General features: G+C 45.6%; 1 protein-coding gene across 1 annotated transcript in view; it reads left to right on the top strand.

Annotated features, from left to right (window-relative positions):
* The window catches only part of Nceh1 (neutral cholesterol ester hydrolase 1), a 48,507-nt gene extending 27,468 nt beyond the window's left edge, over positions 1 to 21,039 (top strand). The window contains exons 3-5 of the mRNA XM_038348292.1: positions 3,395 to 3,464; positions 18,472 to 18,643; positions 20,139 to 21,039. Coding sequence (XP_038204220.1) covers positions 3,395 to 3,464; positions 18,472 to 18,643; positions 20,139 to 20,756 — 860 coding nt within the window. The 3' untranslated portion in view covers positions 20,757 to 21,039. The remainder of the gene's footprint in view (positions 1 to 3,394; positions 3,465 to 18,471; positions 18,644 to 20,138) is intronic.
* The last annotated feature ends 449 nt before the right edge of the window (positions 21,040 to 21,488 follow it).

The raw sequence follows: 21,488 nt of genomic DNA, 5'->3' as shown, positions 1-21,488 counted from the left end.
TGTTGTCTCGCATGCATGACTTTTTTGGTTGGAGTCCCAGAAGCCCTTGGTTTGATCCTCAGCTCTACTGTCACACAGTTGTAATCTCAGTACTCAGGAGTTGGAGGCAGGAGAATCAGGTGTTCAAAGTCTTCTTCAGTTACATACTAATTTTGAGGCCAGCCTAGACTAGAGACCCTGTCTCTAAAAATAAATAAAAATCCTGTGATCTAAATCATAGACAAATCCTATGATCTAAATCAGGGACATATTGTCATCCATTGATACTAGCTTTCTGTGTCAAAATAAGGTAAATTTTCACTGGGATATAAGGTAATTATCTGTAATTTTGGTCAACTTTATTTTGAAGGCTTTCTTTTTACGTAATAGAGCAGGTGTTGCTTAATCCACGTTAATTCATCAGCATCAGTTTATGAATCAAAGATTAAAATACCAAAATAAGCAGCCACTAAAAGAAAACAGCATTTCCAAGTGCAGGGGTGTTTCCTGTGGAGTTGGACATCTCTCTGAGCAGAACGGATGGAAGAAACAGGCTGCTTAGCATAGCCCGTCTCAGAAGGATGGGGCTTCTGCCTCTGGTTACCATGGCCTCCTTCCTCGTCCTCAGGCCGGAGCTTTGGGTATTCTCTGTAACTGGAAAGTAACGACAGGCTGGCAGGATGGCCAGGAGACACAGACCAAGCCTGATGACTGAGTTCCATCCGTGGGACCCACATGGTGAAGGGCGAGACTGACTCCCAGAAGTATTTCCCTGACCTCTGCATGAACATCATGGCATGCGTGCCCTGCCACACATAGACACACACATGAAAAAGTCACTTTAACAAAATAGAAAGGATAACAGTGCAAACTTGGTCTCTTTTTTATTATATTATTTGTAAATTTTTAATGCAGAAAATATAAGAATGTACAGATTTCTTTTGCAACTCCATTTCATTGAGCTACACACCCATCATTATTCTGTTACTCACTGCTCTGTTTCCAATTTCAACACATGCTCAATGAATATGGAAGTTTGTTCAGTACTGTGGCTTTAGTGCAGATACTCAGAGCTGTGGGCAGACCTGGGCCGTGGGTTACTGTATCAGTTGCTTTTTCATTGCTATGACAAAATGCTGAACAAGAAGCAGTTTAAGGGAGGGAGGGAGGAGGGAGGGAAAAAAGAAGGGAGGGAGGAAGAAAGGAGGGAGGGAGGAAGAAAGAAAGGAAGAAGGGGGAGGGAGGGAGGAAGGGAGGGAGGAAAGGGAAGGGAGGAAGGGGGAGAGAGGGAGAAAGGGAAGAAGGGGAAGGGAGGGAGGAAGGGAGGAAGGGGGAGGGAGGGAGGAAGGAAGGAAGGGAAGAAGGGAGGAAGGGGAAGGGAGAGAGGAAGGGAAGAAGGGGGAGGGAGGGAGGAAGGGAGGAAGGGAGGAAGGGGGAGGGAGGGAGGAAGGGAGGAAGGGAGGAAGGGGGAGGGAGGGAGGAAGGGGGAGGGAGGGAAGAAGGGAAGAAGGGGGAGGGAGGGGAAGGGAGGGAGGAAGGGGAAGGGAGGGAGGAAGGAAGGGAGAGTTTATTGTAGCTCACGTTCTGAGGTACGGCCCATCGTGGCAGGAAGGCCACGGGCAGGAGCGTGAGGTGAACTGTCACAAGGCATCAACAATTGTTCTTTTCAGTTCGGGATCCGGGCCATTGGAATAGTACCACCCACAGTTGGGATGGGTCTCCCTTGCCCAGTTCAAAAGTCTAGAAACCTGTCACAGACATGCCCAGAGGTGACTCCAGCCTGTAAAACTGACAACCACTGTTAACCATTACAGTAACTCTTGTGTGTGCTAGAGACAGAGATCCAAAATTGAGTAGAAAGATGGAATTTGTATCACTGGACACTTGTCAGGAGAGATGTCATGTACAAGACAGGAAGTATGGGGGGCTGAAGGGTGTGATTATGAGTCAGTCTGGCCATTGCTCCTCAATTTTGGCTGGAGTTAAAGAGGAGAGCTGGGCTGTGAACATGCGCAGGTTTGGCTGGTGAGCGTGTGCAGGTTTGGCTGGTGAGCGTGTGCAGGTTTGGCTGGTGAGTGTGTGCAGGTTTGGCTGGTGAGTGTGTGCAGGTTTGGCTGGTGAGCGTGTGCAGGTTTGGCTGGTGAGCGTGTGCAGGTTTGGCTGGTGAGTGTGTGCAGGTTTGGCTGGTGAGCGTGTGCAGGTTTGGCTGGTGAGCGTGTGCAGGTTTGGCTGGTGTTCCAGAGGAGAGCTGGGCTGTGAGTGTGTGCAGATGGATAGGCACTCTCACGCCTTCTGTTTCTAAGGCTACTTTGCAAGTCCATGATGCAGGGAATATTAGGGGATCTGCTGAGACAGTAAGTCTTTTTTGATTGTTTACTTGTTTGATTTGAGACAGGGTCTCATATACTCAAGGCTAGCTTCCCTGTGTGGTTGACAATGACCTTAAACTTCTGATTCTCCTGCTTTCAGCTCTAAGTGTGGGGATTACAGGTATGTGTCTCCTCCCCCAGTTCATTTGGGGCTAGGATCAAACCAAAGCTTCATGTATGCAGGCAAGTGCTCTACCAAGTGAGCTACATCCCTGTCTGATGGGATTTAAAATACTGAAAGAACAAAGAGAACAAATCAATTCTGACCTGTTAAAATTACTGTTGTTCCTGAGGACATTTGAGTCCCCTTTCTTGGAAATGCTAAAATCACCTAAAATTCTACTTTTTGTGTTGACTTAAAGAGACTACCATATTCTTCACTTGGCTGTTTTTCCTGAATCTCATGGCAAATGAGGATGTTAAAATTTGAAAAAGAAAACTGCCGATTTTTTTATGATTTGCTTTGAAAGGGTATATTTGAAGTGCTTCAAAAACCAGAATTAATTTGTTGCATTTCATATAGCCCATTTTGAAATAAATGTTTAGTGAGTTAAAAACATACTAAAAACTAACCTGATACTGATTTCCCATTAGTTATAGTAATTGTATTTTATCAGAAAATAGATTTATTTTTTGCATTTGAATGTGTCTCTATTTGCACACCTTTTGTTCTTTCTTTCTCTCACTTTCTAATCCTCTCCCCCCCTCCTGCCTCAGTCCCTTCCTTCCTTACCCTTCCTCCTCCTCCTCCCTCCCTCCCTCCCTCCCTCCCTCCCTTCCTCCCTCCCTTCCTCCCCCCCCCCCCCCCCCCCCCCCCCCCCCCGTCTCCCATATTGTATCTTTGGGTAGTCTCCTTGCTAGCCTTGAACTCCTGATCCTCTTCCCTCTGCCTTTCAGGTACTGAGATTAGAAGCAAGTGCTACCGTACCTGGCTCACATGCATTTTTCAGTGTTTGTTGCTATTGTTTTCTTAGTCTGTGCTCAGAAATCTGTAAGCGTGGATAACCCAAAGGGCCACTTTTGTAGTAACCGTTCCTTTCTTATAGAAATCAGCTACTATGACCAGCTGTGCACAGCCATGGCCGAGGAGCTGAACGCCGTCATCGTGTCCATTGAGTGAGTATCACCAGCAGTCAGAATTCTTATTAAGATTTTTTTATTTATGTGTGTGTGTCCATGTCTGTGTATGGGTGTGTGTATCTCCATGTCCATGTGTGGGTGTGAGTGTCCATGTCTATGTGTGGGTGTAGGTGTCCATGTCTATGTGTGGGTGTGGGTGTGTCCATGTCTGTGTGTGGGTGTGTTTGTCCATGTCTGTGTGTGGGTGTGTGTGTGTCCATGTCTGTGTGTGAGTGTGTGTGTCCATGTCTCTGTGTGGGTGTGTCCATGTCTGTGTGTGGGTGTGTGTGTCCATGTCCATGTGTGGGTGTGTGCACATGAGTGCTGGTGCCCACAGAGCTAGAAGAGGGCATCGAATCCCCTGGAGCTGGAGCACAGGTGCTTGTCAGCTGCCCAGTGTGTATGCTGGGTACAAAGCTCTGGTCCTGTGGAGGAGCAGCAAGCAATTGTAACTGCTGAGCACCTCTATCCTCTGATAGTCATAATTTTTATTAAGAAGAAATTCTAAGTAACTATCTAGTAACTTTGTAATAAAAATAAAATATAGTGTCAAAAGTTGGGTTTACAGATGTGTGTCATTTTGTCTATCTTAATGTATTTTTGAATTTGGTTTACTAGCACATTGAATTACTTTAACTATGTATGCATTTGCCTTTTGTCTTTGTCGTGCTAGAGACTCCTCCTAGCCCTTCCTAATCTCTCAGCAAGTGCCTTCCTACTGAGCTGTATCCCCAAGCATCTTTTTATGTAGTTTTACAAACTTTTGGAAAAGAAGTTAATTAGAACTAGCAACATGTAAGTTTGATATGACTCTTTAAAACTAAAAGCAGTTGGAATTTTAAAGAGAATCTTGTTTACATACAGCACTGTTTTCTTAAGTAAGCTTCTGTAACTCTGGGGGCTAGCGCTGTGCTCGACACATCTTAGTCCTGTGACCGTTACTGAACCTGTGGCGGGATTGTCCCTGCTGCTGGCTCTTTGAGGAGCTGTTTTCTTGGGCAACTGCAAAGCTACTGCACATGAATGATGTGACGAAGGTTTCTGTGGTGACGACACATCTCACGTCTGTCTCAGGCCAGCATTGTCCCTATGCTCTCAGTCCCTTTGTCTGCTCACTTAGTCTTCCTTCGGTTTCCCCCTTCCATGACAGCTCCATGGAAAGCTCCAGCTGATGTCCTCTGCGTTATGACCTCTCTGAAGCCATCTTCCATGTTTGACAGGCTGTACATTTGACCTATTATGTCTGCAATATTAATTAATGCATGTGGGGATGGTGGGGATTTTTTATTCATTGCTAAATCAATTGTGCTAAAAGCGCCCCAGCATAAACAGGGAATTCAGTTACTGGTTGTATTATGAGTGCAGAAAGACTCTAAATTTCTAAATTCTTGTATAAATCACTCAGGAAGTATGGTGTTGTGGTTTATTATGTAATCCTAGCATTTGGCTAGAGACGGGAGTTGCTATGGGTTCAGGGCCAGTCTGGACTGTGTAACAATTTCTAGGCTGATCTGGGCTGTACAGTAAGGCCCTTTGTCTCAGAAAACAAGGTTAGGGGGGCTGGCTCAGTAGATAGAGTGTTTTCTGTGCAGCATGAGGACCCGGCTTCATATCTCCAGCCCCCATAACAACAACAACCAAACAAAAAGCGGGTGTGGTAGTGCATGCTAAATTTCAATCCTGAGAAGGAGACAAGAGAATCTGGAGGCTTGTGAGTAGGGCAGTCTAACTGGATTACTGAGATCTGGGTTCACTGAGAGACCTTGTCATAAAAAAAAAATAGAGATCAATAGAGAAAACAGCCAGTGCTAACCTTTGACCTCACACATTCATAGTAGCATGAACTAGCACACACGTATACCACAGACACAGATACCACACACATGCACACATATACACACAGACACACACAGACATACATACACAAAGACACAGACACACATACCACAAACAGCACACACACACAGACACACATACACACCACACAGACTGACATACACAAAGACACAGACACACATACCACACACACATACCACACACACCACACACACACACATACACACCACACAGACAGACATACACAAAGACATAGACACATACCACACACACCACACACAGACACAGACACACACATACCACACACAGACACACACATATATACCATACAGACAGACATACACAAAGACACAGACACACATACACACAAACACACGTGTGCTAAGTAGACACATAGGTGGCGTGAGGGTTGCTGACTCCAGATTAGGGGCTGTAGAGGCCTCCTGCCTTCCTGATTACAGAGGCAGAAATGGAGAAAGCTGCTTAATGCCAAGTGACAGACAGTGAGGGCACTGTCTGCTTATGTCCTCCAATTCTCCCTTCCCTCTGAGATCTTCCTCTTCATGGCTCTCCTCTCTCTTGCCCACTGCAGACTTGAGGTTTACAGGACTCCTTCCCGCTCTCATCTCTCCTGAGGCACCAGGCAGCCCCACCCTGTGGCCAGATGCCTGAGACCACACAACGGGGCTGAGGAGCCTGGGGGCCGAGGAGCCTGCCACCTCAGATTTAGCTGAGTTTGCTTTGTACATCCCTGAGGCATTTCTGAACCTGCAGCCAGGCCTTCCAGATCCCCGAGGATTCTTGGTGAAGCTCACCAAAGCAGGAATCATCTAACAAACTGTGTCTTTAGGCGTTGGCCACCAGCCGGGGATAGAATCCTGAAGGAGCCAAGCCCCTAGAGCGAGGCCCTAGAATGTGATAGTGAAGAAGCTTGAGGGCCCTTCAGTAGTCTCGGCACCTATAGTTACTCAAAGGCCTAGAGAAGGAAGGAAGGAAGTCAGGCCTGCTTACTTGGCACCGGGAGAGTCTTGTTCATTGCAAGATCTTCTTTCCTTGCCCTTGGGACCTCAGTATCAACCATAGACAACACACCCTGAGCTCTTCCTACCTTCCCTTCTCTACCTTGAAGCCTCCTGACTGCAGTGAAACTGGTTACTTTTGGGTCTAGACTTATCGACCACCAAAGGGTAGATGAGATGGATTCAAGACCTTTAGAGGCTAAAACTCAGAAGCAACTGCTTTCTTCTTAATTTCCCATGTGCTTACTGCACACAAAGGAATCCAGAAGCTCATATACCTGGGCGGTGGGAAGAGAGGGGGACGCAGTGCAGGGGCGAGGGGGACGCAGTGCAGGGCCCCTTCAGTAGTCCACTGAAGTTCACTAGCAAAGTGCAGCGGCTTCTTACCTTCAGCGTCCATCCCCTGGGGCGGGGAGTGGCACCATGGCTTTGCTTCCTGTGCACTGTGGTTTGGTGAAGATTATGTCTTTGGAAGCTGGTGGGTAAAGGCTGGGGCAGCCTGGAAATGAAATTACCTCATGTGTTAGAAGCAAGCACCGAAGGTTGGAATTTCTATAAATGTGTTGTCTTGGCTGGTCGGCTGGGGTCGGGGACATGCCTGTTGCTTCTCATTGCCCTGCTTTGGTCCTTTGCAGTTACCACATAGCAATTGTACATTATGTAGCTGGGACATGTAAAGGTGCCGTATGTCCAATTTACATATTCTTATTTATATAACCTAGGACCATCATATTATTTTATACTTATAAAGTAGGGTATTTCCAACATACTGCCTTATAACCTGTTTTGTTTAGTAAATAACATAAATACAAAGACTGAAAAATATAGGGACAAGAGAGATTTTTCATGTCTTTCTTTCAAAGAAGCAGTATGAGATAATTTTGTTAGTCAGGGTTCTCTAAAGGAATGGGTCGATAGAATGTACTTATATGCATGTATGTGTGTATATATGTGTGTATGTATATATGTATATATAAAGAGGATTTATTAGAGTGGCTTATAGGTTGTGATTTGGGTAGGCAAATAGTGGCCATCTCAAACAAAGTTATCCCTCACAATAAGAAAGCATAACGTGATGGCTATTCTTGGTTGTCAATACACATAGGATGTTGGATAATATTAAATTCGGCAAGGGATTTGTCATACCACCCTTTTTTGATGGGAAAATTTTCAAGATATTTTTTAATTAAATAATTAAAATTTCTACATTTATATGCCATTTTACAAGGCTGCCCTAAACCACATCCCATTCCACCAGATGCCAGGCACAGCTGTAGGCTCCTGCTGCAAATCTGGGTCACACAAGATGCTGACGTCCTCGGACTTTGATGGCCACCAGGATATAAGCGCTGGAGACTTTAAGCCCTTGTTTTTATTCTCCATAAAATTTTGACTTCCAAAGGCACAGTGCTTTAATGGGGTGCCACTCAGTGCCCCCGTGCGAAAGTAGCTTTAGGTGTGTGCAACCTGAAAACCACATGGTAACCACTGTGAAGTATGCATCACTTTGTTCTCTTCTTTGTGGAAGCCATGGAGAGATAGTGTGCGCTAATGTGTGAGACACACACACACACACACACACACACACACACAAAACAAAACCAACCCAGCACCACTGGGAAGCTCAGCTCAACACATGCCTGCTTAGCTGTATCTGCCCCAGTCAGCCCAAACAGCATCGCAAAGTCTAATTCTCCAGAGAGAAGACCCCGTGGCTGCTTCTAGAAAAATAGATTGATTTTCTTTGTTTAAACTAAGTAACACATCACTCTTTTCAAACATGCTTAGTTGATGTATGTTGTCTCTGATCGCTTCTTAATTCAAAACCCAAAGGGCAAAGCAATATCCAGGCCTTTATCTTACACTACAGATCCCTTGGAAGTTTAGGTGGGAGGGAGTGGTTTAGAGAGATAACTCATTTGGTAAAGTGTTTACTTTGCAAGAATGGAGGCCCAAGTTCCATTCCCAGGGCGGACTCACTTAAACATGAAAAAAGCCAAATGTGTCGGTGGTGGTGCAAATTTCTAATCCCCGTACAAGGGGCGTGGAGAAAATGGACTCACTAACCTGCCAGCCTCGACTACTTGCTCAGTTCCATGAAAAATCGCCATGAGCTGGTGGAACCTGGCGCCACTGCTTCACACTGAGCCCGTGGATCCCTCTTTAGCCTCTATAACCACACCAAGAGAGGAAGCTAGAAGCGTGTGGTCCCTGGGTTGCCTGGGATCCTTCTGAGTGTTTTGGTTGAGGGTAAGGATGAGACAGCTGAGAAACACCTGGAACTGGGGTCTCTCAGCCTTTCAGATCTGTCTCATGAAGACATTTCCTACTCCCAGTCTTGGGGACCAAATGTAAGACCTGATGCATTCTCGGCAAGTGATCTACCACTGCGCTACTGTGAGCGCTCTGAAGTCTTTGTTGTTGGTGGTGGTTTTTTTTTTTTTTTTTTTTTTTTTTTTTTTTTTTTTTTTTTTTTTTTTTTTGAGACAGGGTTTCTCTGTGTAACAGCCGTAGCTGTCCTGGAACTAGCTCTTGTCTTGAACTCACAAAGATCTGCTTGCCTCTGTTGCCTCTGCCTCCGAGTGCTGGGATTAAAGGCGTGCGCCACCACTGCCCAGCCAAGCCCTGTGAAGTCTCAAGCTGGGACCAGCGATTTGGGAGGTTCCCATTGTTTGAAAAGACTTCATTTTTGAACTCTGACACTTGATTTCTAAGATTTTGGTAGACCCCCCCCCACTCCCGATATCTACCTAATCTTTTGAGCCCCAACCCTACGTGTATTCACATAGAGGTCAAAGGACAACCATACTGTCCTTCCTCAGAATGTGTCCTTTTTTAGAACTAGAACTCACCAAGTAGGCTACTCTAGCTGGCTGGCCAGGAAGCCCAAGGAATTCACCAGTCCCTGCCCTTCCTGCACTTGGGTGGGCAGCACGTCACCATGCCTGGCTTGTTCCGTGGTTCTGAGGATCAACAGCTGGCCCTCCTTGTGATTCACGGCAAGTACTTTCCCCATGAAGCTGTTTGTCTTCCCTCACCTTGCTGAGAGGGGATCTCCTTCTGTAGCCAGGGTTAGCTTATAGCTCACCTTATAGACCAAGCTGACCTCATCCCCATGGCAAACCTTGAAAGCAGAAACAGCAAGGGAGACCTGTCTGCAGCGATCGTACACAAACTGCATTTCAAGGAGAGGATAAGCAGCTGTTGGTCCCAGTCTCCCAGTCTCCTCTTTTTTTTTTTTTTTTTTTTTTTTTTTGAAGCAGAGTCTCATGTAACCAAAGCTGGCTTTGAACTTGTGGTGCAGTTGAGGATGCTCTTGCACTTTGAGGCCGCTGCCCTGACCTCTTGAGTTGCAGGTTTCCAGGCGTGTGCTGCCAGGCCTGGGTCCATGGTGATAGGAATGGACCAGGGCTTCCTGCATTGTAGGCAAACACTACCATCCGAGCTCCATCCCAGACCCCACTGTATGGGCCTTTAGTAGGAAAGAACTTTGTTAAAGGACTACGCAGGTTGTTCCTCTGGGGTGTCTCTAACAGAGGACAGAAGCTGGATGCAATTAGTAACCGTTTTGGATGTGCCCTCCTGAAGATACAGGGTAAGGTAAGCCTTTCAAGGGTCCCAAGGTGAATTTGTTGAATTTTTCTTGGGAGGGGTAAGGAGGAGGAGTAGCTGGGAAGTCTGTGGGCCCTTTCTCTGTTGCACCGAGTCACCAGGAAGATGATTTCATTCTCGGCTCTCGTACCTTTCACCTACCTGGCTCGCCCCGAGGCAAACATTGTCCTCCTGCCCACGCCATCAGGCCTGGCTTCCAGGTTGTGCTATTTTTGAAGGACAGTGTTTGTTCCAGCCTTGCTGGACACTAGTGATGTCCCGATTATCAGTCTTTCTCCGTCGCCTCCTTTCCCTGGCCACTGGAGTAAATATTAAAGAAAGTGTTGGGAGCTAGAGGGCGAGAGCTTGCAATGCATGAAATTCTGGTTTCCGTGCTAGGGCCACTTAAACTACGCCTGTAATTCTGGCACTCAGGCAGGAGGATCAGACGTTCAAGGTCATCCCCAGTTGCATGGTTTGCGGGTAGTCTGGGATACATGCATGAAACATGTCTCAGCAAAACAGAGCCTGAGCTCACAGGGCCGGTACTCAGTGGAACTCTTTGACATATTCTGAACCCTTCTCTTCTGGAGAAATTTGAGGTGTCTGAGTTACAACTTATTGTCAGAGGCCTTGGCTCCAAGAAAGGAGGGGGACTAAAGGAGCTGTTGATGGAGATGTCATTTAAAGTGAAAAGTGGGGGCTTTTGATGAGACAGTGGTGGGGGTAGGGTCCTGGGGAGAGAAAGGGGACCAATGTCTGCTATGGAAACGGGAAGTGGAGGAGGAGGGGGCAGCATGTGATGTGGTTCTGATGTTTCTGACCTGGTGCAACACTGGGATTTCTTGGGGATTTTTCTTCCAAGACAGATGCAGGGTTTCTGCCTACAGTAGTAGAATTGGAATATTTGCATCAGGGCTCACACCTCAGTGTTTTTGAAAAACAGCATTAGGTAAATAAAGTGCAGGCAGAGTTTAGAAGGAGAGTGTGTGTGTGTGTGTGTGTGTGTGTGTGTGTGTGTTGGACCAGGCTGGCCTCGAATTCTCAAAGACCCACCTGCCTCTGCCTCTGCCTCATGAGTGCTCGGATTGAAGGTGTGCGGCATCACCGCCCGGCTTTGTTTGGGGTTTTGAGTGATCATTTATGTCTTGAGAGACTGTCCTGCACATATAGTTCTGACTGGCTTGTACTAGCTGTGGAGCTTGGCTAGCCTCACGCTTTTGGCGTTCCTCATCCCCAGCCTTTCTAGTGCTGAAATTACATATGTGTGCAGGTTACCCCAGTGCCGGAGTTACATGTATGCAGATAACCACAGTGCTGGAGATACAGGTATGCAGACTGCCACAGAGTTGGAGTTACATGTGTGTACAGAGTACCACAACTGGTGAGGAAGATAATATGATTTTTCTTGGGTAAGGTTTTATGTTCGATTATGATGTCACTTGTGTTGCTAGCTAAGGTTGACCTTGAATTTCTGGTCTTCTGGCCTCTATAGCCTGAGTGCTAAGTTCACAGGTGTGTGCCACCCCTCTTGTCGAGGAAAAGAATGTTATTAGTGTGTAGTAATTTTATATTGGAAATAATTGCTGATCACCAAATTCATGACAAATGATGTGAGATACCAAAACCTGGTTAGAGGATTTGCTGCTCAGATAAGGGAATGTGAAGCTTCAATGTTGTGTCCTTGAAAGGGTACAGATATGTTTTAGAATGTATTCTTTTATTAATCACACACACACACACACACACATACATACACACACACACACACGCCCATAATCACACAGTAGATTCAGGGGTTCCTAGTCATTCTTAGCAAATTTGATATCGGTTCCCAGCTATTCTTAGCAAATTTGAAACCTTGTCCCCAAAAGAGAGAGGGGCCAGAGAGAGGGAGGACAAAACCTAACCAATAACATATATAAATATATAAACATATGTGAATATATAAACATATGTAAATATATAAACACATGTAAATATATAAACATGTGTAAATATATAAACATGTAAATATATAAGCAAATGTAGAGTGTTCGTTGAGTAAAATATATAGAAAAGAAAATAAAGGGTAAATACAAGGGGAGGAAGAAGTGCCGGGTGCAGGTAATGGGCACAAGTTACTAAAGAGGATATAAGGGGTAATCACTTTTCTAGTTCTAACTGTTGTGGTAATAATAAAAAAATGCTGAAGGTCCCCGAGTGGCAGCAGTGGGCAGCGGGTCCTGAGACCATGGTGGCCACGAAGGCAGCCAGTCCCAGGCAGGGAGCCCCCAGGGGCCCGTGGTCCATGAGGACCAGAGGGTTCTAGGCAGGAGCTACATGGTGGGTGAGAGACCGAGACAGGGCAGCCAGTCCCACTAGTAGCCGCAGCTGTGGCAGGTGAGAGACAGACAGATAGGCACACCATGCAGAGTGGTTGGATATTTATTTAGTGAGTTATAGAAGGGAAGGGAAAGGGGAGCAGGGGAGAAGAGGGAAGAGCACTGAAAGGCAGAGAGAGAGAGAGAGAGAGAGAGAGAGAGAGAGAGAGTCAGAGAGAGAAGGGGAGAAAGGGGAGAAATTGGGAGAAGGGAGCAAGACAGAGCTGCTTCTTTGGGAGAGAGATGGAAAGGAAAGACTCATGCTGGAAGCTGAAGATCAGCTTGCCTCAGTGGCTGGGGGAGGGAGTGGGCGGGGTTTGTCTCTTAATGCTTTCAAGTTGAGTAATGATAGCAGGCATGGTGGTCCACACTTGACCCCAGCACTTGAGAGGCAGAGATAGGCAGTGCCTCTGTGAGTTCCACGCCGATCAGGCTACACAGCTGTTCCTTGTCTCTAAGAAAAAGATTGCAGAGTTCAAATGAGAGAGAGTCTAGAGTATGAACTTGTGTGTGGGGACAGGGGACTGGTGACTTAGTGTCTCTCACTGCTAGGCAACTGCCCTTCCACTGAAAGGGAGTCTTAGTAGGTTGACCAGGCTGGCCTTGAACTCCCTCTATCGCCCAGTCTGGAACTCTCAGTCTCCCCCTCAACACCCCTCCCCCTTGGCCTCTGATAGTTTGATAACAGGCCAGTCCTACCAGGCTGTACTAGGCTGCGGATCTTCAGACCATAGATGTTAGCATTATGGTTTGTTTGTTTTCAGGATTGCTCATCTCGTTTGCTCAGCGAGTTACTAACTGGCAAGATTAATCAATAGGTACCCGTTGTCCCAGACTTTATTTCCCACCACCCGAACAGTGCTGAAAGGTTGGCTTAATGCGTGTGCACATGCTGGTCACACAGGTGCTGATCTCCTGTAAAACTAGCACTACTGTTTATCATGATACAGTGGCCATCCTGGCTGGTCTGATGTCAGCCTGGCATACAAACCAGACTCATCCGAAAGGTGGGGACCATAGCTGAAAAAAACGCCTCCATAAGACCCGGCTGTAAGGCATTTTCTTAATTAGTGGCTGATGGGAGAGGATCCAGCCCATTGTGGGTGGTGTCATGTAGAAGGAAGTGGCGGGCTGTGTCCCACCACCCGGCTAGCTTTACCCAAAATAATTACACGGAAACTGTATTCTTTTAAACACTGCCTGGCCCATTATCTGTAGCCTCTTATTGGCTAATTCTCACATCTTCCTTTAACCCATATTTAGTAATCCGTGTAGCACCACGAGGTGTGGCTTACCAGGAGAGATCTTAACTTGCGTCCATCTCAGGAAAATCATGGTGACTGCATATCGCGACTGCCTGAAGCGTCTCCCCACTCCTGCTACCCAGCATTCTGTTCTGTCTACTCCACCTACCTAATTTTCTGTTCTCTTAAAGGGCCAAGGCAGTATCTTTATTAAAAATGAAAGTAACACATAGACACTCCTCCATCATTTCCCCTTTTTCTGTTTAAACAAAAAAGGCTTTAACTTTAACATAGTAAAATTACATATAACAAAACAGTTATCATGCAAGAATTACACTTACAATATTTAAATCTATTTTATCTTTTATCATAACTAAGGAAAGCTATAACTATTGAACCATTCTTCAACTCCATCAAAGACTCCAGAAGGATATAAGACTACCTAAGTAAACAAGAAATATGCAACTTTCAAACTGTAGAAATGACAGAGACAACTCGCTGCCTGGACAGTCACCCAAAGTTCCTCTGTACCATAGGGGCATCCATCTTCAGCCTACAGGCCCATAAGTATCCAGCAGACATTTCCATGAAGCAGGAAATTCCAAAGACAGTTCAGTCACTTTCTGTTGTGTCCTGCAGAACATCTCGCAGACTCTTTAATGAATCAGGAACCCCAAAAGGCCATCTCACCTTTAGGCAAGTTCAGCAGTCCTCTTTCTGTGGGTTCCTTGTGTCCAGTTTATGCAGCAGTCCAGGAAAGAGCAGTTTCTTGCCCAAATGGCTAACAAACTCCATAAGTAGCCTCTTAGATGCCCATCTTCCTCTCGAAGTAGATTGGTGCTGCCAGGAGCAGACGTGTCTCATTGTCATGAAAAACCCTAAGTTATTAAAATATTAAATGCCATATTCTGCAGTCTTTGAAAGATATGAAGAATGTCTATCTAACTGAAATATATCTCTACATATCTAGAAAATCTAATAACATTACTACAAGCTTAACTATTATCAATGATTATCCATTAACAACCTATATTTCCTAATTATACATTACATTTTAAAATGAACTACACAATCACAATAGCTTAATCAAGATCAGAAATACATATACATATAACAAATTGACCTTAAAATCCATACCAATGCAAATTATTCATATCTATATCATATCCCCCTTTAAATGTAAAAGAACATTTATAAACAATATTTGGGAATGTGGGCGCAGTTATTTCTCTCCAAACTGCTTCCTGCTGAATGGGGGTGCTGTTATTTAGGTCTTTCATGGTGTAACCTGTGTGCTAGGTTCCTCTCAGTTAGCAGTTGAGTGAAGTAATTTTTTGAAGATGTTCACAGCAACCTTTCAGGAGAGCGTGGTCTATCATACCATATTGGGATAGAAGCAATCCACAGAGTCTCGTCCTCTGTGAAAACAAAAGAAGAAACTCTTTTCCAAAGCATCATGTTCTTAGATCCAAATCCTGAAGTCATACCGTTAAGATGTCCATTCTGGTCTAGCCTGGCAGCCCATATAATGAAATGTCTCTCTGTATTTAGCTCCTTTATAGTCAAAAATTTCAAAGAAAACACAATAAAATACAAAATCCAGACTCTCTGTGAATTTTCCATTTTTACGTGGCTTATTTTCATTCTATCACTTTACTTTATTCTGTCTCTTTAAAGACTTTAGCCTTTTTTTAGGCATTAACTTTATTTTTTATATTTTCTTCTTCTTCTCTCTCTCAAGCCTACATACATTCATCCAACACTGTGACTCATTTAAAAGTCTTTTATGTCTGAATCTGTCCTATTGTGAATCTGTAATTTTTCTACTGTCAAGAAACATGTTTGATTTGTGCCTTTACATTGCTAAGCACTTAAGACTCTAAGCTGTGACATTCCTAGGTCAAAAACAGGTACTGCGGCTTGCCACGCCCAGTCCAACATGGCTGAGCCGCTTGTGACTCTGAATTGGTTGCACCTCTGAGCTGCAGAGCCGCTGGGCTATTCTGGATGTTGGCTCCACCACTCTCCAATTTCAAAATGGAGGATATACCATTTTCTGCAAGCTCTGGGGCCTCCAGGTAGGAGCCACACTCAGCACTTTAATTCTGAGACTGAGTGTGCGGCACAGAAACTCTTTTCATCCAAGTTACAACCAAATCTGACACGCAGAGCACCGCGCAGCCTGGAAACCTCTCTGTATGGTGGCAGAAATCTGCCATGTTCTCCCGCTCACCTAAGCCTGATTCTGCCATCTGCCCAGGTGCAGGCAGGGAGCAGGGAGCCATTGGCACGGTCTCAGAGCATTCTCCTTCTGATCCCAAGCGGGAACACAAATATCCAGGCCCATAAAAGCCACTGAAATGCTTTAAAGCCAGAGTTCGCACTGGCGGCACAGCACCAGGAAGCCGCGTTTTAAAATGACTCAGCGTTTTCTCAGCCGCTATTGCCGAAACAGGAAATCTCTCTACGGCACGTCCAGGCAAACAGCAAAAAGCTGTGTTAAACTCTCTCTCTCCTTTATTTAAAGCCAACTCAGGTTTTTAAGTGGATTTAGTCACCACGTTGGAGCGCCAACCTGTAGAAGGAAGCGGCAGGCTGTGTCCCACCACCCGGCTAGCTTTACCCAAAATAATTACACGGAAACTGTATTCTTTTAAATACTGCCTGGTCCATTATCTGTAGCCTCTTATTGGCTAATTCTCACATCTTCCTTTAACCCATATTTAGTAATCCGTGTAGCACCACGAGGTGTGGCTTACCAGGAGAGATCTTAACCAGCGTCCATCTCAGGAGAATCATGGTGACTGCATATCGCGACTGCCTGAAGCGTCTCCCAACTCCTGCTACCCAGCATTCTGTTCTGTCTACTCCACCTACCTAATTTTCTGTTCTCTTAAAGGGCCAAGGCAGTATCTTTATTAAAAATGAAAGTAACACATAGACACTCCTCCATCAGTGTCATCCCTGGGCTGGGGGTCCTGGGTTCTATTTTGAAAGCAGGTTGAGCAAGCCACTTTGAACAAACCAGTAAGCATTACCCCTCCATGGCCTCTGCATCAGCTCCTGCCTCCAGGTTCCAGCTCTGCTTGAGTAAACCCTTTCTTCCCCAACATGCTTTTTGCTTGTGGTGATTTGTCACAACAGTAGATAGAAACCATAACTCAGATGGTGATAGAATGAAAAAAACCACATTATTTTGTGTCTTGATTCCTGAGATGCACCTGTTTGGCAGCCGGGGAGGGGGTGTTTGTTGTTTTTTTCCAATCAGAAATTACATGGAAGAGTAGGGATAAATACAATCTTGAGAGATGCCGCCACCTAGTGGAATAAATGGCATAACCCGCTCACGCCCACGGAGGAGTAGTGCAAGTTACATATGTTGAGCTGTATGCTAGGCCCTTTTCTCTATTGTTTTATGGCAAGGCTTCACCGAGTCTCCTAGGCTGGGCTTGAACTCCTCATGTAACCCAGCAGGACTTTTGAAGTTGGGATTTTGCTTCAACCTCCTAAATGATTGAGATTACAATATGCCCAGCCCAAGGGCCTACTTGAAGTTAGTTAGCCCCAGAAGCAAGTGGAATTACAGTCAAAATTCCCAGTTAAGGCTTAAAGGAAAGGTGAAATTCTGTGCGGGAGGGGGCTGGAGACTGAGCCGGTGCAGACTGAACTGTTGGTTCTTTTCCTCAACTGTCTGTTGAGCGTGGCCTTGTCAAGATCAGAGTTCTGAAACACCTTACAGAAAAACGTGAAGAACTCTGCCCTCGCAACGTGTGTCCTAGGAGGGGCCCAGAAATATTCCAGAAGGTCTGGACGAGGCTCTGCTAACTTAGCCTTCTCCTTTTCCAGTTAAAAATGACATTTAATCAGTGTTCCAGCAAGCACATGCATTCCTGGCTTTAGCAGTGGGCTGGCACAGATCTCTTCAGCAGAGACAGCTGTATTTATTTATTGTATCTATCAAATGAATTGTGGTAGACGTGAGACTAGTGAATGAGTTAATGCCGTTTAGTTAGCCTTTAACCCAGAGCTGCCATGAGTGCTGTGTAGACGTTCAGAAATCAGTTATGGAGTTGCCAAGTCCTAATAAAGAACGCCTGCACAGTGCATCTCGTGGGAAGTTTGATGTCTGAAGCTGGTTTGGTTTTGCTTTGTTTGGTTTTGACATAGGATCTTGCTGTGTAATCCAGGCTGAGCTCAACCTGTAGGGGCCACAGAGCTTTTCGAGCTCAGTTAAGCACCAGGGGAATCAGGAATGTTTAACATACAGGGTTGTCTCTTTGAAGAACGAGATATATAACCTGATTTCCTCCGAAAAGCCTGAGAATGGATGAGGTTAATAGCCCGGTGACCTTGGTTCTGTCTATGTGACCGAGACCTCCAGGCCCTTAAGATGTCACGTGCAGTCCACCTATAGAACCCTTCTTTATGGAGGACGTCACATGTACCTTATGTGGTTATTAAGTTTCGATGCAGACATTCCCTAAGCTTTGTTGTGCACCGGGAAACTTTGCTCCGAATTGTGCTGCACTTAGATATGCCTGAAATAACCCGTCCAGTGTCAGGCTCTTGGAGTTCGAACCAGCAACCGCTACTGAGTCATGATGAGCGGTGAGCGGGACTTCCTTCTTGCCTCACACGCTTTGACACTCTGCTGAAAACACCCCACAGATACAGCTGTGCTCACAATGTGATGGTCCCCCAAGTTAACAACTGAACATAACCAGGAGAGCCAGCCTGAGCATTTATTTTCTAAGGACTTTGGTTAGTGCCAGGTTACCAACTCTACCTATTTTACAAAAAAATAAATGATTTATTCTTTATGTTTTACATTTATTTTAATTTCTTCCCTTTTTCTGGCTTTTTAAAAAATTTCATTTTGTCTCTGTCAGTGTGGAGTCGCTTTTAAAGTGTGGTGACGTCCTAAAAAGGAACACTGCTTTTGTCTTCGCAGGTACAGGCTGGTTCCACAGGTCTTCTTTCCTGAGCAAATTTACGATGTCGTCCGTGCCACAAGATACTTCCTGCGGCCAGAAGTCTTAGACAAGTACAAGGTGGACCCTGCCCGAGTTGCTGTTTCAGGAGACAGTGCTGGTGGGAATCTGGCTGCTGCCCTTGGACAACAGGTAACAGCACTGCCTCAGAGTGCTTGCTGTAGCAGGGTTGGGGGAGGGGTGAGCATGCCCTGCTGATGCTGTGTACTCCCTAGTGGGGCTGCTCACCTTGGGGCTAGCTCTGGGAGCTTTCTTGAAGGGGGCTCCGAGGAATGTCTCTGAAGAGGCTTGGGAAGATGTGTGGGCATGAAATAGCCCTACCTACCTGGCACGGTGTGACTTGCAGAATGGGATATTTGGACTTAAATTTCCATGCCTGTAATTGTTTTCATAGAGTTTTAAGAGAAATTAAAATGCTAAGCCATTTTCCAAAGTTTCATTTATTTTTATTATTTGGTGTTTTTGGTTTGTTTTTTGAGATAGGGTATCATGTAGTAGCCCTGGGTAGTACCAAATTTTCTATGCAATTTAGGATGAACTTGAACTTCTGATCCTCCTGCCCCCACCTCCCAAGTGTTGAGATTACAGTTCTGTACCACCACTCCCAATGTATTTGTGTTTTGAGAAATTGTCTTACTATGTAGCCCAGGCTGGACTAGAACTTCTGATCCTTATTGCCTTAGCCGTCTGAAGTGCTGGGGTTGTTGGTACATACCACCGTGCCTGGCTCAAAGATAGACAGAATTTGGGGTCCACCTTGGAGAGCTGTAAGTCCACCTGAATCCCTCTGTTCTATGAACCTTGGAAATGTGAAGATGATGTCATCTGAGGGTTTAGTGAGACCACGCGCACACAGTTCTCACATACATCTTACCAGGAGATGGGTTCTAAAACCAAGTGAGGATGAAATGTGGCATCCACACGCAGAATTTTAACTGCTGTATTTACAAAACAGGACAATATCGTCACCCCATGCAGAGTTACAGGTGAACTGAGGTTGCTGGGATGGGAAGTCGTACACCTTCCACTTCAGGCTCCCTCTGAGCATGCGTTCATTGCTTGCCTGTGTGAACTCACTGTGTCAGCATTGAGACTAAAAGCCCCTGTCGCCAAGTACCTGTGAACCCCGAAGTCCCACCATCCCTGTATTCACGCTCTATCCTTCTCTAAAGGAGGAAGATTTGTGATTTTTTCCCCCTAATTCAGAAGTCATTGCCATTTGTTGTCTAATAGGAATAAAAAGTTTGGTTAACACGAGTCTTCTCATCTCCTTTTTAAATGCTGGATTTACAAAGTGGGACAATATAGTCATCACAGGTAGAGTAAGGTCCATAATTTACTCACATGTAATGTGCCCCACGGTGTGTAAGTACTAAAAGATAGATAAACAAGTAGAGCATTATTGGGAATCTAGAGGTCTCAGGGGTCACATAACAGTGAACTTATTCAAAACTACCAGTCACAAACAGTAAATGTTCCTTAGGGGTTGTCTAGCAGCTTAGCTTGGTAATATGGAATGCGCTTTATTTCATTCTAAAAAACCCACTCATTTATTTAAAACATTCTGTAAACCACTTTCTACATAAGTATTCAATGCAAATAAAATCATATGTTTCTTCTATTCTAGTTTACTTATGTTGACAGCCTAAAAAATAAGCTCAAACTGCAGGCGTTAATCTACCCGGTCCTCCAGGCTTTGGATTTCAACACGCCTTCCTACCAGCAGAACAAGAACACTCCAATCCTGCCGCGCCACGTCATGGTGAAGTACTGGGTGGACTACTTCAAAGGCAACTACAACTTCGTGCAGGCGATGATTGTGAACAACCACACGTCCCTGGATGTGGAAAAGGCTACGGCCCTGAGGGCCCGTCTCGACTGGACATCCCTGTTGCCCCCGTCCATCAGAAAGAACTACAAGCCTGTGGTGCAGACCACAGGTGATGCCAGGATCACCCAGGAGATCCCGCAGCTGCTGGACGCCGCTTCCTCCCCGCTCATCGCAGACCAGGAAGTGCTTCAGCACCTGCCGAAGACCTACATCCTCACCTGCGAGCACGACGTCTTGCGGGATGACGGGATCATGTATGCCAAGCGCCTGGAGAGTGCAGGTGTGAACGTGACCTTGGACCACTTTGAGGATGGCTTTCATGGTTGTATGATTTTCACAAGCTGGCCGACTAACTTCTCTGTGGGCATCCGGACTAGGAATAGTTACATCAAGTGGCTGGATCAAAACCTGTGACGAAGTAACCTCCTCAGATGCACGTTGGCTCTCGACCTCCGTTCGCTTTGGCAGGATCGGCTCCTTTCCCTTGTTTCTCATGTGTATTGGAACCTGTACCCTGCAGACCTTATGATAATCTATGTTGTAAAAGTGACTCCCTGCCAAGTTTAAAAACATCTCGGCCATTTTCTCTATTCTTTATTGTCGTCCACGCGGTATGAATGGTCACAATTTGAGGAGCTAGAATTAGCCCTAGGTCCTGCCTCTATTGTGTTCTTTCCGCAAGAACTTTTCCAAGTGTGGGTGCGGTAGTAACTTCTGAGGAACTGAATAAACATCAGCTTTTTCTTCAGTTCCCTCGGTTGACGTGGGTGCAGAGCAGGGTCCGGGCACTAGGGGGCGCTCCGAAGCAGTGCCAGGGCCGGCCTCAGACAATGGCTCTTTCCTGTGGTAATTTCCACAGAGCAGGGTGGACTTCTCAACGGCTTTTCTTCCTTCAGAGTGTTAATTTATGGACAGGATGCTGTACATTCAGTGCGGGCTAAAAGGAGACTTGAAAGTTCCTTTCTGCTCCTATTCTGGAAAAGGAGACGCTGTCCCTGGGAAAATTGTGTCCCTGGGAAAATCTTTTGGAGACAAACTTGTTTAAATGTAGAGTAGGTTTCTTATTAGGAAATAAGTAAAGATAGAAAAACCAAATAGCCTGTTGTTACTTAGGAATACTCTCCTGGCGTAAACTACTAAGAGTGG

The sequence above is a fragment of the Arvicola amphibius genome, chromosome 11, assembly GCF_903992535.2.
Source record: "Arvicola amphibius chromosome 11, mArvAmp1.2, whole genome shotgun sequence".
NCBI classification, from domain to species: Eukaryota; Metazoa; Chordata; class Mammalia; order Rodentia; family Cricetidae; genus Arvicola; species Arvicola amphibius.
The sequence above is the reverse complement of the archived record's forward strand: the minus strand, read 5'-3'. Positions and strand labels throughout refer to the sequence as shown.